Below are 14,058 nucleotides of genomic sequence, written 5' to 3'. Positions count from 1 at the left end.
GGCATGTTGCTAGGAGGGTCTGTTCCTTGGAGAAAGACATGATGCTGGGAAGAGTGGAGGGTCGGCGAAGGAGAACATGACCCTCAACCAGGTAGATTGACACAGTGACTGCTGCAATGGGCTCTTGTGTGTCAGGAATATGAGGATGGTTCAGGATAAAACAGTGTTCAGCTCTTTTGTTCATAGGGTCACTATAGGTAGTATTTGACTCCACGGAACCTAAAAACAACAATAGGAACTGGATTAGGGAGCTCAGGTGTCAAAGTCAATAGAGTGGTGAGATGCTGACCCAAATGCTACACTTCTCCAGCCCTACAGTGTTTTAATGACCTCATGTTGCTATACCAGAATTACAACAGAAGATGATTTTAACAGTCAAATTATTCTCATAAGTTTATATGGTTAAAATTTGAAATTTAGAATGCTATCTTTAGAGGAAAGCTTTCCGTCTTTGTCTCCGCTCTGGATTCTATCATTATCTGTGTACACAGCATCCCTAGAGAACTCCAGGTGGAGTTAGGGACCCTGGGTCCAGTATATGGACTCCCCTCCTGGCTTTTGTATCTTGGTGGTAGTCAAGTCCTTCCTTCACTCCTAGTTTCTTTCTCCTTTTCTCTTTTATAAGATAGAGGATACAGGGAAATGCCCAGTACATCACAGCTGTTGACCTGAGTAGGAGGGTTATATCCCACCTTAATCCCTTTACAACTGATCAGACCACATAAGAGAGGTGATTATATCACTGCCAAACTCCTAAGACTTATGGCTGAGCTAAATTGATAGATTAGTGGGGTGAAGGGAGGCACACACAATTCAGTTCATGACTATAAAATTAAGGAGACCAAAGTATTGCGAAAGCCTCTCACTTTTGTCTATTGTTATTTAACTATTTTGGCTTACCTTTGACTATTACTTTGTTACTGAATTATCTTGCAAGTCATAGTATGAAAATAAAAAAGGAACTAGGTGGTCTAGAAGCTTCGCTGCAATCCCAAAGGCACACAGTTCAAATCCACCACATGCTTTGCTGGAGAAAGAGGGAAAATCTCCTGTGCCAGTCTCATCCAATTCAACAGTACACAGCGGCAACAACAACAACAAAAGAAAGTCATAATATGAACTTGGTCTAAATAAAAGAAATACCATTATTAGAACTATTAATCCAAACAATTATTTGTGAAAAATGTGAGTTGATGATATCTAAGATTAGGAAATTTGGAATTAAGATAGAGAATAGCTCTGGATTGTGGTATTGGAGAAAAGTATTGGATATCTCGTGCACTACCAAAAGAACAAACATCTCTCTTGGAGCAGGTGCAACCAAGGTGCTCATTAAGGAAAAGGATGGTGAGATTTGGTCTCACATTGGTCTTACCTTCAGAAGGGGCCAGTCCCTGGAAAAAGACATCATGATAGGAAAGGGTCAACCCAAAGAAAAGACTCTTAGCAAAATAGGATATCACAGTGACTGCAACACTTGGTTTGAACGTATCAGAAATCATAAGCATGATGCAAGATTTGTTTATAGGGTCATTATGAATGTAGTTGGGCAGCACCTAACAACATCCTAGCAAATCACAACAGGAAGGAGCTACCGACTCTTCTTCATTTAAACTCCCTGAGGCTCACAACCTTTGGGTTAATGTTGAAACTTGCTATGCCACCATAGCTCTGTGTTCAATGTGTTTGTATTGTTTTTAGTACCTTAAAATAATTCCTGAAAGAATGTACTTTACCTCTTTAAAAAGTTGTTGTTGTTATGCGCCGTCGAGTCACTTGTGACTCACAGTGACCCTATGTACAAGAGCCCTAAATCTTGCTCTATCCTGTACCAGCCTCACTGTCTCTAACAGGCCTATTCCCATTACCCTAATCACTGAGTCGATTCATCTCATTGAGGGTCTTCCTCTCTTGAGCTGTCCCTTCACCCTCCCAAACATGATGTCCCTCTTCAAGAACTGGTCCCTTCTTGCAACATGCTCACAGTATTTCAGATGAAGCTTCAGAATCCTTGCCTCCAAGGAGCTGCCTGTTTTCACTCTCTCTAGGACAAACTTATTTGTTCTCCTAGCAGTCCATGCTATAGTCAACATTCTTCTCCAGCTCTACAGCTCAAAGGCATCAATTCTCTATCATCCCTAGGCACTGTCCAGCTCTCTGACTCATAGTACACAATTGCAAAGACTGTAGCCCAGATCAGGTGCACCCTAGTCTCCAGCCTGACATTGTTGCTCTTCAGTACTCTGGAGAGGTCTCTGACAGCTGACTTTCCCAATGCAATTCATCTCTTGGTTTCCTGGCCGCTGGTACCAAAAGTGTTGATTGTAGAGTCAAGCAAACTGAAACTGTTAATAGTCTCTGCCAGTGGTGAGAATCTTTGTTTTCCTGATGTTGAGCTTCAATCCCTATTGAAGGCTGCAGTCCCTGACCTTCTGCAGCAAGCACTTCAGGTCTTCTTCAGTTTCAGCAAGCAGGGTTGTGTCACCTGTATAATGCAGGTTGTTGATGACTTCAACCAATCCTGATGCCACATTCCGCCTCGTATAGACCAGCGTCCCGGATGATCTGTTCCGCATACAGATTGAAAAAGTATGGAGACAGAATACATCCCTGGCGGACACCTTTCCTGATTTTGAACCATGCAGTGTCTCCTTCCTCTGTTTTGATGACTGCCTCTTGGTTCAAGTATAGGTTTCACATAAGCACAGTCAAATATTCTGGGTTACAGTATAGAATGGCTTTATAAGATTTTTAAGGGCTTTAGATCGTTCATATTTAAGGTTAAAAAAAAAGTAAAAATAAGTTTACTAGAAAGTTACATCCCCAAAAGATATTTCTCTATATATTTCTTTTTTGTTTATAAATTTAATATGAAGGGTATTTTCTGTTTCAGTAAAACAAATACCCATCCCATCGCAACTGCAAGTTGATGCTACAGTCTCTGAAAATGTGATACAATCTACACCAGTAACAACCGTATCTTCTGGTACTAAAGAACAGATAAACAGAGGAGAAGAAAAGAAGGTGAAAGAAAAAAGTGACAAGAAAGGTATTTTAACTGTTAAGCATATTTGACTCTTGTTTTGTCAGATAATGTTAACATTTTGACTAATGATAATGCTGTCAAAAAGATAACTAACTTTTTACAACACTTTATCTCCAAATATATTGAGAGTCTTCAGCTTTTGAGCTAGTTTTTTTCCTAAAGCTTTTATTCGGGAATTCCATGGCATAGATTTCATTCTTACAAGTGATTGACATTTAGTTAGGCTTGTTGTTGTTCTTAATTGCTGTCGAGTCATAGGCGACTCAAGCGACCCTGTGAACGAAAGTCCTCGACACTGGCGTGCGTGACTTTCATCCTTTCTCCAGGTTCATAGGGTTTCCAGAGGCAAGCTATTTACGGAAGTGGATGTCACTCCATTATTTAACCCACATACAAACGATGCCTTTGATTACGTATTCTGTGTCAGGCATTATTCTAAGGGAATTTTTTAAAATCTTTATTGCAATCCTTTGATTGATCATCATTTTACAAGTAAGGAACCTCATCCTTGATTGATTTAACAACTTGTCCTAGATCATGACTTGGTAAGTAATAGAGCCCAGTGTCAAGTCAAAAGTCTTTTTTTAGAACTTATGTAACTAAATATGGTAAGACTTTTTTTTTTTAAATTGTAATTTCAGGGAAAGTTTACAAATGATTCTGGTTTTTTATTCAATCATCCATATTAATTTTGTTTTATAAAAATTATAATAGAAATTTGTATGTAACCTTTTCTTTGACTCAGTTTACCTATTTATTTTTACTCCCCTTTTCTTCCCTTGCCAACCCTTATAACCATCTAAGAATGATTCTGTATGTAAACCTTTCCTTAATGTTTTATAATAATGATTTTATACCATAATGTCCTTTTGTGACTGACTTACATCACACAGAAAGTTCCTTTACATTCGTTCATATTAGGTAGTAGTTCTTGAATTCTTTATTGTCCTTTGAGTTCCATAATACTCCATTGTGTGAATACACCTTAGTTTTTTCAGCTGTTCATTTGTTGATAGCTAGGTTGTTTCCATCTCTATGCTACTGTAAACAGTGCTGCAGTTAACATGAGTGTGCACATATTAGTTCCTTTCATAGCTCTTACTTCTGTAGGATATATACCTAGTAATAGGTTTGCGAGATCAAATCATATTTCTATTTTCAACCTTTTAAGGAATCACCAGGCTGCTTTCCATAGTGGTTGCACCAATTTAGATTACTGTCAGCAGTGAGAGTTTAAGTCTCCTTATTTCCTTTTCGGAGTTTTCCCTGTTACTGCAGAGCAATCTGTATTAATTACGTAGTATATTAATCCGGTACTTTGCTAAATTGTTCATTTAGATGCAGTACTTTTTTTTTTCTGAGTCTTTGAGATTTTTCTCTATATAGGATCATATCTATAGCTAAAGACAGTTTTACTTTCTTTTTGCCAATTTGGATGTCTTTAATTTTCTTACTTTCTTGCTCTGGCTAGGCTTAGGATACAATTTTTAATAGGATTTGTAATAAAGACCATCCTTGTCTGGTTCCTATTCATAAGGGAAATGCCTAAGTCTTTTTCCGTTGTGAGTAATGTTGGGCATTGGCTTTGTGTATGTACTTCTCATTATGTTGAAAAATTTTTTTCTCATTTTTTTGAACGATTTTAGAAGGAAAAGGTATTGAATTCTTTCAAATGCATTTTCTATATCCATTAATGGAATAATGTGAGGAAAAGGTGGGCTTAATAAAGAACTGAACATAACGGAAGTAAAACCTCAAGACTTGCAGAGTCCTTTTGTATAAAGAACATATTTTCGAATGTTTACTGGGAATATAATATAGCTATGTTAAAGATATTAAGCTTGTGACCAATGTATGTTTCCAGCTATTACAGCAGAAAACCCACCAGCTGTGACAGAAAGGGGACAAAAAAACGAATGAAAAGATTGCTGTCTGTTTCTCTTTCTTGATGTTCTCTAATGAGGACACAGACCCAAAACCCCACCTCTTATTTTCCCTGAAAAGAGAATCATTGCTGAAAGAGCAAAGTAGTTGGTAAGAACACTGTATACAGCAGGGCTTTTGATTCAAATAAGCCTCCTAGGCTTCAACAAACTGAATCTTTGTAAGTTTAGTTCCAGAACGAGAATACTATTCAAATGGGGGCTGGGGGGTGCCGGACAGGGAGACTGTTGTTGACGATTGCCCCAAAGAGGTTAGAGCTGCCATACCCAAGGGGCAAAACAGTGTGCGGCTGAGGCCAACAGGGTAGAATCATACTCTGATTAGGAGAATGAGTCTGTCTTAAGCTGAGCGTTCAGAATTGCCATTTTAGAGGGTCTACAAAGCAGAACTGAAGCTAGAGTACTCCACCCAAAATCAAGGAATGTGGCCAACACTCAGAGTTTGACAGCAGAGCCATTGCCCATATAGTTCCAGAAAACAGTTTTATTTCAAGCCTTGAAAGTAGTATAATATATTCTGTGGTGTTTTGAACTTTTTTGTTATCCATTACCACTTTCCCCCTCCCATTTCTCCTGTAGTGAAAATTTATTCCCTGCTTAGAAACAGATAACTTGTATTCTAGCTTCACAAATGGAAGAGGAATTTTTGTTTCAGAATGAAATATGGCTAAAGTCTCACCCACATTGATGTGCATGATTCAGAAGATGAGGTTTTGAACTTGGAGTTGATTTAAGACTTTTACGATGATGTGAATGTGTTTTGCATGTGAGGAGGACATGAATTGTGGTATGGGAGGTCAAAGAGTGGAATGTTACGGATTAAATTGTATACTTGCCCCCAAAAAATGTGTTATAAATCCTAGCTCTTGTGCCTACAGTTACATCCCTATTTGGGAATTGGTTGTCTTTGTTATGTTAATGAGTCAAGATTATAATTTTCACCCTCTGAAGACTCACACTACAATATTTTTTTTAGTCTTTTTTTCACTCATAAAAATGGATAGCGTGGGGTTTTTTATAGTGTTACTGTTAGTTGCCCTCAAGTTGATTATGACTCATGGCAACCCCATATGTGCAGAATAAAAGTGCTCCATAGGGTTTTCAAAGCCTTTGGAAGCATTCTGCTAGGCCTGTCTCTCATGACGCCTTTTGATTTTGAATCACCAGACAGACTTAGAGTTAAATAGTCCAGCACAAAAAAAAAAATTGTCCAGCACTTTACCATTTGAACCACTCATCTCATGTTTTACTTTTGATATTTACCTCTCCATAAATATTTTTCAGCAGAGAAAAAAGAGAAAAAACAGCAGCAGTCAGCAGCAGGAAGTGCTGACTCTAAACCGGTAGATGTTTCCCGTCTGGATCTCAGAATAGGTTGTATTGTCACTGCAAAAAAACATCCTGATGCAGATTCTTTGTATGTGGAAGAAATTGATGTTGGAGAAACCACCCCAAGAACAGTTGTCAGTGGCCTAGTGAATCACGTTCCCTTGGAACAGGTAACTCATGTACCCAAAATTACATTGATTAGGAGTAAGGTTGGGAGCTCTCGTGGCCTAGGGGCAAAAAGCTGCACTGCAATCCCAGAGATGTACGGTTCAAATCCTCCAGATGCTCTGCTGAAGAAGGAGAGGCAATCTCCTCCTTGTACCAGTCAGATCCAATTTGATGGTACATGTACAGAAAATAATAAAATAAAATAATTTTTTAAAAAAAAAAGGAGTAAGGTTAACAGCTAATTATTATCATTGTTGTCCATAAAATATACATGTGTAAAAATTTAAATTGACATGCATTTTGTGGTATATATTTGCTGAGAATGGAAATGAATGTTTAACCAAAAACTTGATGAGATTTCAATCCTTGATTATAAGATTTAGGGTAATGGTTTTATGAAACATCCCAGTTAATTGGCCTCTTAATGTTTCTGTCCCACTTCCTTCTCCATTACATAATACCTAGGATCTTAAAGCTTCTTAGAGGCCCTGTAAGTCATCATACCTGGTCTTGCATTTAACTGCCAAGAAAGGAGAGAAGAGGAGAGGAATTATGAAACGTGTGACTGCCTTCATGAACAGCTACCACCTTTGTCTTTGACGAACTAGATGGTGCCCAGCCACCATTACTGAGCATTTTGAACAAGGGTTGCTGTTCCTTGTCATATTTGATGTATCTTGGCTTTGTGAACTGTAACAAAGTCTTTATTCATTCATTCATATTCCTGTTTACATTTGAGCACCTGCAACCTGCCAGGCACTATTCGAGACACAAGATAATGTTGTATGCTGTCCAGTTGATTCTGACTAACGGCTGTTGAAAAGACAAAATTAACAGCCTCTTAGAGCAAGAGAAGGATGGACATTCTCCCATGTGATTAACTGTCTCTGAAAACACACTGGAGGGTCAGCTGTGGGTTGGTTCCAACTCTGTGGTACTCAACCACAGCAACAGAGTTTCCCAGGCTGTAATCTTTGCAGGATTAGATTGCCAGGTGTTTTTTCCCAGGCAGTTTCTGCTGAATTCAAACCACCAGCCTTTTCAGTTAGCTTCATTTGCATCATTTGGACTCCTCAGACACAGGATTTATTACTTTAATTAATTAACAAGAATTAATTGAAATGAAAAAAGCAAAACAAAAATGTCTATCTTTGTAAAGATAAAACTTACAGAGACATCAGAAATTTGTTAAAGCAGAAACAGCTACTATGTTAAATAAGTACCAAGGAGGTACTTATAAGTACAAGTACAAAGCAGGAGGAAAAAATAAAAATCAAGGAGATGGTGAGCCTTGCTCCCCACAGGATGTTACCATTTTATACAAGACCTAAAACATCCTTGTAGAGAAAGTGACATTTATGCAAAAATTTAAGAAAATGAAGAATGTTAAGTCTTTTATATTCAGAGCATATTACCAGGAAGGACCAGTCCTGGAAAAGGATATCATATTTTGTAGAGTTAGAGGGTCAGCAAAAAAAGAGAAAGGCCCTCAACAAGATGAATTACCTCAATGGCTTTAACAGTGGATTCAAGCATAGACAACAGGTATGAGTTTGGTGAAGAACTAGACAGTATTTCGTTCTGTTGTACATAGGGTCACCGTAAGTCAAAACAAAATGAACTCTGCTCACAGCAGTGACAACATTAGAGCCTTAACCTTTTCTGGTAAGTTGTTTAAGTCTTCTCTTCCAGAAGCTGCCCTTCAGAGTGGTAAGAAAATCTGCTAAAAGAAATGTTTAACCTGTAGCCAAGTGTTTAGTCTCTATACCACCAGAGCACCTCACCAAGATGGTGCTAATGGAGTATTCCATAAAACAGAGTCTATTTATACAGACATTTTTTATCTAGAAAGCTCTATCACGACCACCCCCAGCAATGCTATTTCTCTACTTTGTTATTTTAAAACCGTTGAAAGAAACTATTTCCTATTTTTGCTAGCCATAGGGCCAGCGAATATACTTTATAACATTTCAAGTTTAAAGATACCTGTCTAAGGGAGCTCTGGTGGCCTAGTTTCAAGAAGCTACACTGCAATCCCAGAGGTAGATGGTTCAAATCCACCAGATGCTCTGCTGGAGAAGGAGGGGCAATCTCCTCCTGTACCAGTCAGATCTGATTTGATGGTACACATACACACACAATAATAATTTTTTTTAAAAAAGATACCTATTTTTTTAAAATACATTCTAGAAATAGTCATACATTTAAATCGCAGTGTTCAGTAGTATTTCTTCATTTTTAAGAAACCAGTTTTAGTTTTGTCACTTCTAGTAAATGAACCAAAATTCAAAACTAAGTCTCTTTCGCTTGTTTATTTTTTAATTTACTCATTCAAGAATACTTAATTCAGAGACCTAGGTTCTTTCAGCTGTCATGTTGTTATTTTAGAACTTTGGTTTAATGTTTATGTAGCATTCAAAGCAGCGGTGTTGGCCACATAGAGGTAAGTCCACAAAAGAACATTTTATAGTTAACATATTAAGTATGCTTGAATCTACTCTAGATAAAGGTTATTTTAGATTTCTTTATATTTTTAATCACCAATTTATGTTTCACACAGATGCAAAATCGTATGGTGATTCTACTTTGCAACCTGAAACCTGCCAAGATGAGAGGAGTACTATCTCAGGCCATGGTGATGTGTGCTAGTTCACCAGAGAAAGTTGAAATCTTGGCTCCTCCTAATGGATCTGTTCCTGGAGACAGAATTACTTTTGACACGTTCCCTGGTAAGTACTTACTATTAATTATTTAAACTAGTTTGAGAATCATTGTTCTCAAAAGAGAGCCTCTAATATTTAAGGTTAAAATTCATTTGATATGTGACTCACAACTTACCACTATTAATACTTAGTAAAATTGACCTAGGCAAGTACATTTTGAGTACTTTGTCTATGATTTAAATCTACCAGCTGCTGTAAGAGAGAAGGATAAACAGTCTTCACATAAAAATACAGACTTGGAAACCCAGTAGGCGGTTCTTAAAGATTGACTTGATAGCAGTAGGAGATTTTTATTTTGTTTTTTAAGATCAAAAGGCAGCATTTGCCCAGATTTAAAGTTCAGAAAGCAAGAAGGGGGATTAATGGAAACAAGAATCGTAGGAGACTGTGGGAAGAGGTTAGTTATATTTTGGGTATTGTAATAGTGTCTTAAAATATGTATGGGTAGTTGATTGGCAAACCATTGTGTTTTACAAACTTTAACCCAAATTAAAATACAAAGGACGGGGAACAATTCTTAAGATTAAAAAGTGGGGGGAAAAAATAGCCTGTTGTTTGAGTGGATTCCAGTTCAAATCAACCCTACAGAACACAAAAGAACTACATGTAGGGTCTGTAAGCCTTTTTTAAATTATCATAATGCTACATCACTTTTCTACACAGTACTTTGTGAGTTCAAGCTACTAACATTTTGTTTACTGTGTTACAAGAGCTTCTTTCATAAACTTGTATCTTGGAAACCCTACTAGGCAGTTCTTCACTACCCTGTAAGAATGCTAAGGAGTTAGAATCACATCAGCAACAATGAGTTGTGCATTTAGTATGTTTGCTGATAGAATATTGTTATGTTTTCAGTGCAGTCTGGTCAACTAAGACTCAGTTACCCTATGAAGAGCTGATCAGAACCTATCCGGCTTCAGTCTCACAATCTCCTCTATGCTTGAGCCCATTGCTCCTGTCACTCTGTCATCCTATATTCTATCTCATTGAAAGCCTTCCTCTTTCACTGACCCTCTTCCTTTCCTGTTGTGGTTGTTGATTGCCTTGCGGTCAAGCACGGCTCATAGTGACCTTATGAACAAAAGGCCTGAATCCCCCCTACAACTCTCAACATTTATCAAAGTTCATAGAGTTTCCAGAGACATATTATTTAGGAAGTAGGTGCCACTCCTGCTTCTAATATCCAGGAAGAGACTCTCAGAATATAAAAAATGTGAACATTGGCATAGTAGAAAATACATATATATAAAAGCATGACTTAATTCTTTGAAACTCAGCTACTCTTCTCAATCAAGAGCAGACTCATTGTTAAAATGAGATTTTCAAGTATTTATGACTTTGAATGCACGCGTATGTCTTTCCTTCTTGAATAGAAACATTACCATGTAGTCTAGAAACGTTTTTTGTAAATTGTGTTTTGAGAAAATTCCAATCTGAATTATATATCGAAGAAACACCTCTGAATGACTTTAGATAGTCAAATCAGTTGTTGTTGCTCCTTGCCCTCAATTAATTGCAATTCATAGCTACCCTAAAGCGCAGAGTGACTGATGGTTTCAATCTGCCGATCTTTTGATTAGCATCTGAGTACTTCAGCATTGGGTTTTATACCCTAATAGTTATTTTCTCCAACTGCAAAGCCAAAAATGTTCATACTTTTAAAAGATGCCAAATAATATTTTTATAACAATGCATAAAATCCTCTCCACCCACCAACACTTATAAAAAATTTGAACATATGAAACTATAAATTTTTGTTTTTAAATGTGATGACTGGTCCCTAAACCACCAAGCAGAAATAACTTGAAAATAGTATCATAGCTAGCTGACAAAGGTATTAAAAAAGTAGTCCAAGGTGAGAATTTATGTGTAAACCTTTTAACTTCTATGCTTATGCTTTTTTCTATTGATAATTGAGATTTTTTAAAAAAGAATTTAAGATTTCATTAGCAGATGTTTGTAATATATAAGATTATTTAATTTTTTTATTCATTTTCTATTTTAAAATAGTGTCTATATTTCATTCTACTATTGTCATTTCTCAGAAACCATTTTTTGATCAGATTTCTAAACCCTAGTAAAACACTTGAATTAGTCAATATCACAGTAACTTTCCTTTAGTTACCTATGATTAGTTTTTAGTCCTCTACTGCTTCACCAACTTCCTTTCTTACCTTTTTTAATACTTCTCCACTTTTGTGACATTTGAACATTGAAATGCATATGGTTTTAGATCTTAACCACTTCAACTTTTCTTTCTATGTTTGTATCTTGTTGTTGTTATGTGCCATCAAGTTGCCTGTGACTCATAGTGACCCTAAGTACAACAGCCCTAAACCCTCCTCTATCCTGCGCCAATCTCACTGCCTCCAACACGCTTACCCCAGTTACCCCAGTCACTGAATCAGCCCGCCTCATAGACTGTCTTCCTCTCCTGCACTGTCCCTCAACCCTCCCAAGCATGATGTCCTTCTCCAAGGATCGGTCCCACCTTCCAACATGTCCAGAGTATGTCAGACAAAGTGTCAGAATTCTTGCCTCCAAGGAGAAGCCTGATTTAACCCTCTCAAGGGTGAACCTATTTGTTTTCTTAGCAGTCTGTGGTACATTCAATACTATTCTCCAGCACCACAACTCATAAGCATCAATTCTTCTCCCTAGTCATTGTCCAGCTCTCTGACGCATAGCAAGTGATTGCAAAGACTGTGGCCTGTATCAGGCACACCTTAGTCTCCAAAGTGGCGCCATAGTTCTCCAGTACTTTGGAGAGGTCCTTAACAGCAGACTTTCCCATCGCAGTACATCTTTTAATTTCCTGGCTGCTGGTGTCAAGAGTGTTGACTGTGGAGCCAAACAAACTAAAGCTGTGAACAATCTCAATCTTTTCACCATCCATCCAGATGCTGCCAATTGACTCAGTGATGAGGATCTTGGTTTTCTTGATCTTGAGCCTCAGTCCATATTGAAGGCTGCAGTCCCTGACCTTCTGCAGCAAGTGTTTTAGGTCTTCCTCAGTTTCAACAAGCAGGGTTGTCATCTGCATAATGCAGATTGTTGATGAATCTTCCTCCATTCCTGATGCCACACTTCTCCTCATACAGCCCAGCCTCCCAGATAATCTGTTCTGCATAAAGATTAAAAAGGTATGGAGATAGGACACATCCCTGGCATATATCCTTTCCAGTTTTAAACCATGCAGTGTTTCCTTGCTCTGTTCTGAATACTGCCTCCTGGTCCGAGTATACGTTTCGCATTAGCACAATTAAATGTTCTGGGATTCCCATTCTTCTCAGAGTCAGCCTCAGTTTGTTATGGTCCACACAGTCAAACGCCTTTGCATAATCAATGAAACACAGATAGACATTCCTCTGGTACTCCCTGCTTTCAGCTAATTGTTGTTGTTTTTGTTGTTATGTGCCGTCGAGTCGCTTGCAACTCATAGCGACCCTATGTACAACAGCCCTAAACTCCGCTCTGTCCTGTGCCAATCGCACTGTCTCTGACACTCCCATCCCAATTATCCCAGTCACTGAATCAATCCATAGTTTAAAAAGTTTCAGCTAATAGGTAATTTTATTTCCAATCACTGATTCAACTACTTACTGAATTTATTCCATTGACATGTCCCATTATACTCCTAAGAATTCCTTTTTTCATGTTTCCCATATGTAAAAAGAGCTAGGGTCATTTTCTTTTAATGCTTCTTGGATCATTCACCATTTTGCCCCTGGCATCTTTCAGTATTTCGGCTCAATGCTTCAGGCTTGATTATTTTTCCCCCACACCTGTTCTTTCAACATGAGAAATGCAAGCAAGTTTTTCCCTTTTTATTCTTCAGGTTCCAGTTCTTTGCACGTGAACTTACAACACTTTGCTTTGTCTTCTTGAGTGGCCTTTTGAAATCTTCTGTTCAGCTCTTTTATGTCAGCATCTCTTCTCTTTGTTTTGGCTGCTTAATGTTCTGATGCAATTTTCATAGTTTCTTCTGACGTCCTTTTTTGGCTTTTTCTTTCTCCTCTATTTTTGTAGTGGCCTTTTGCTCTCTTCGTGGATGATGTCCTTGATTTCATGGCAAAGCTCCTCTGGTCTTCGATCATTCAAACCTTGTCTTAAGTTAACTTTTTTAATTCAGGTGGAATAGACTCAAAGTTGTATTTTAACTTCTTGTGGATTTGTTTTAATCATGATCTGTTTCAATTTGAACTAGCATATATAAGTGATTGATAGTCTGTTCGACAGTCAGCACTTGGTGTGGTTCTAACTACTAATGCTGAGTTTCTCCAGCTGTTCTTTATACAAATGCAGTCGGTCTGATTCCTCTGCAGACTGACAGGTGAGGTCCATTTATAGTTGCCATATGTGTTTCTTAAAAAGTATTTGCTATGAATACATCATTTAATGTAAAAAAAAATCAGTCATTTGCTTTACTGCCTCATTTCTTTTTTTAATTTAAATTTATTATTAATTTTAGTAAAAATTTACAGAGACTTTGGATTTCCATTCATTCATTGTTGCAATTTTCTCCCCTCACAACCCTCCACCTTAGTACACTACGCTCTTGGAAAAGTAAAAGAAAAATTCTTTCATTGTTTTATAAACCCTTCCCCAGGTCCACTCCACTATGTAGCCCTCATTCTAAACCCCTGTCATGACAAAAATACCCAATAACATATCCCTTTTAAACAGTTTTCTCCCTCCTCTGTTTCAATGAGGTGTACATTATTGAACCCATCATTCTCAGTCTCTCCCCAACCCCAAGGTCAGTCTGGTTTTACAACAGTGGCACCATGCAATATTTGTCCTTTTGTGACTGAGATACTTCACTCAGCATAATGTTCTCCAGAGTCAC

At 37.7% G+C, this 14,058-nt stretch overlaps 1 protein-coding gene across 1 annotated transcript in view; it reads left to right on the top strand.

The window, feature by feature from the left end:
- The window catches only part of AIMP1 (aminoacyl tRNA synthetase complex-interacting multifunctional protein 1), a 45,982-nt gene that overhangs the window by 19,135 nt on the left and 12,789 nt on the right, over positions 1–14,058 (top strand). Inside the window, exons 2-4 of the mRNA XM_006881154.1 lie at positions 2,894–3,049; positions 6,274–6,488; positions 9,047–9,215. Of these exons, the coding sequence (XP_006881216.1) occupies positions 2,894–3,049; positions 6,274–6,488; positions 9,047–9,215 (540 nt within the window). The remainder of the gene's footprint in view (positions 1–2,893; positions 3,050–6,273; positions 6,489–9,046; positions 9,216–14,058) is intronic.

The sequence above is a fragment of the Elephantulus edwardii genome, unplaced genomic scaffold (genome assembly GCF_000299155.1).
Source record: "Elephantulus edwardii isolate Elephantulus edwardi_28Jun2011 unplaced genomic scaffold, EleEdw1.0 scaffold00012, whole genome shotgun sequence".
NCBI classification, from domain to species: Eukaryota; Metazoa; Chordata; class Mammalia; order Macroscelidea; family Macroscelididae; genus Elephantulus; species Elephantulus edwardii.
This window is presented reverse-complemented; position numbering and strand designations above follow the sequence as displayed.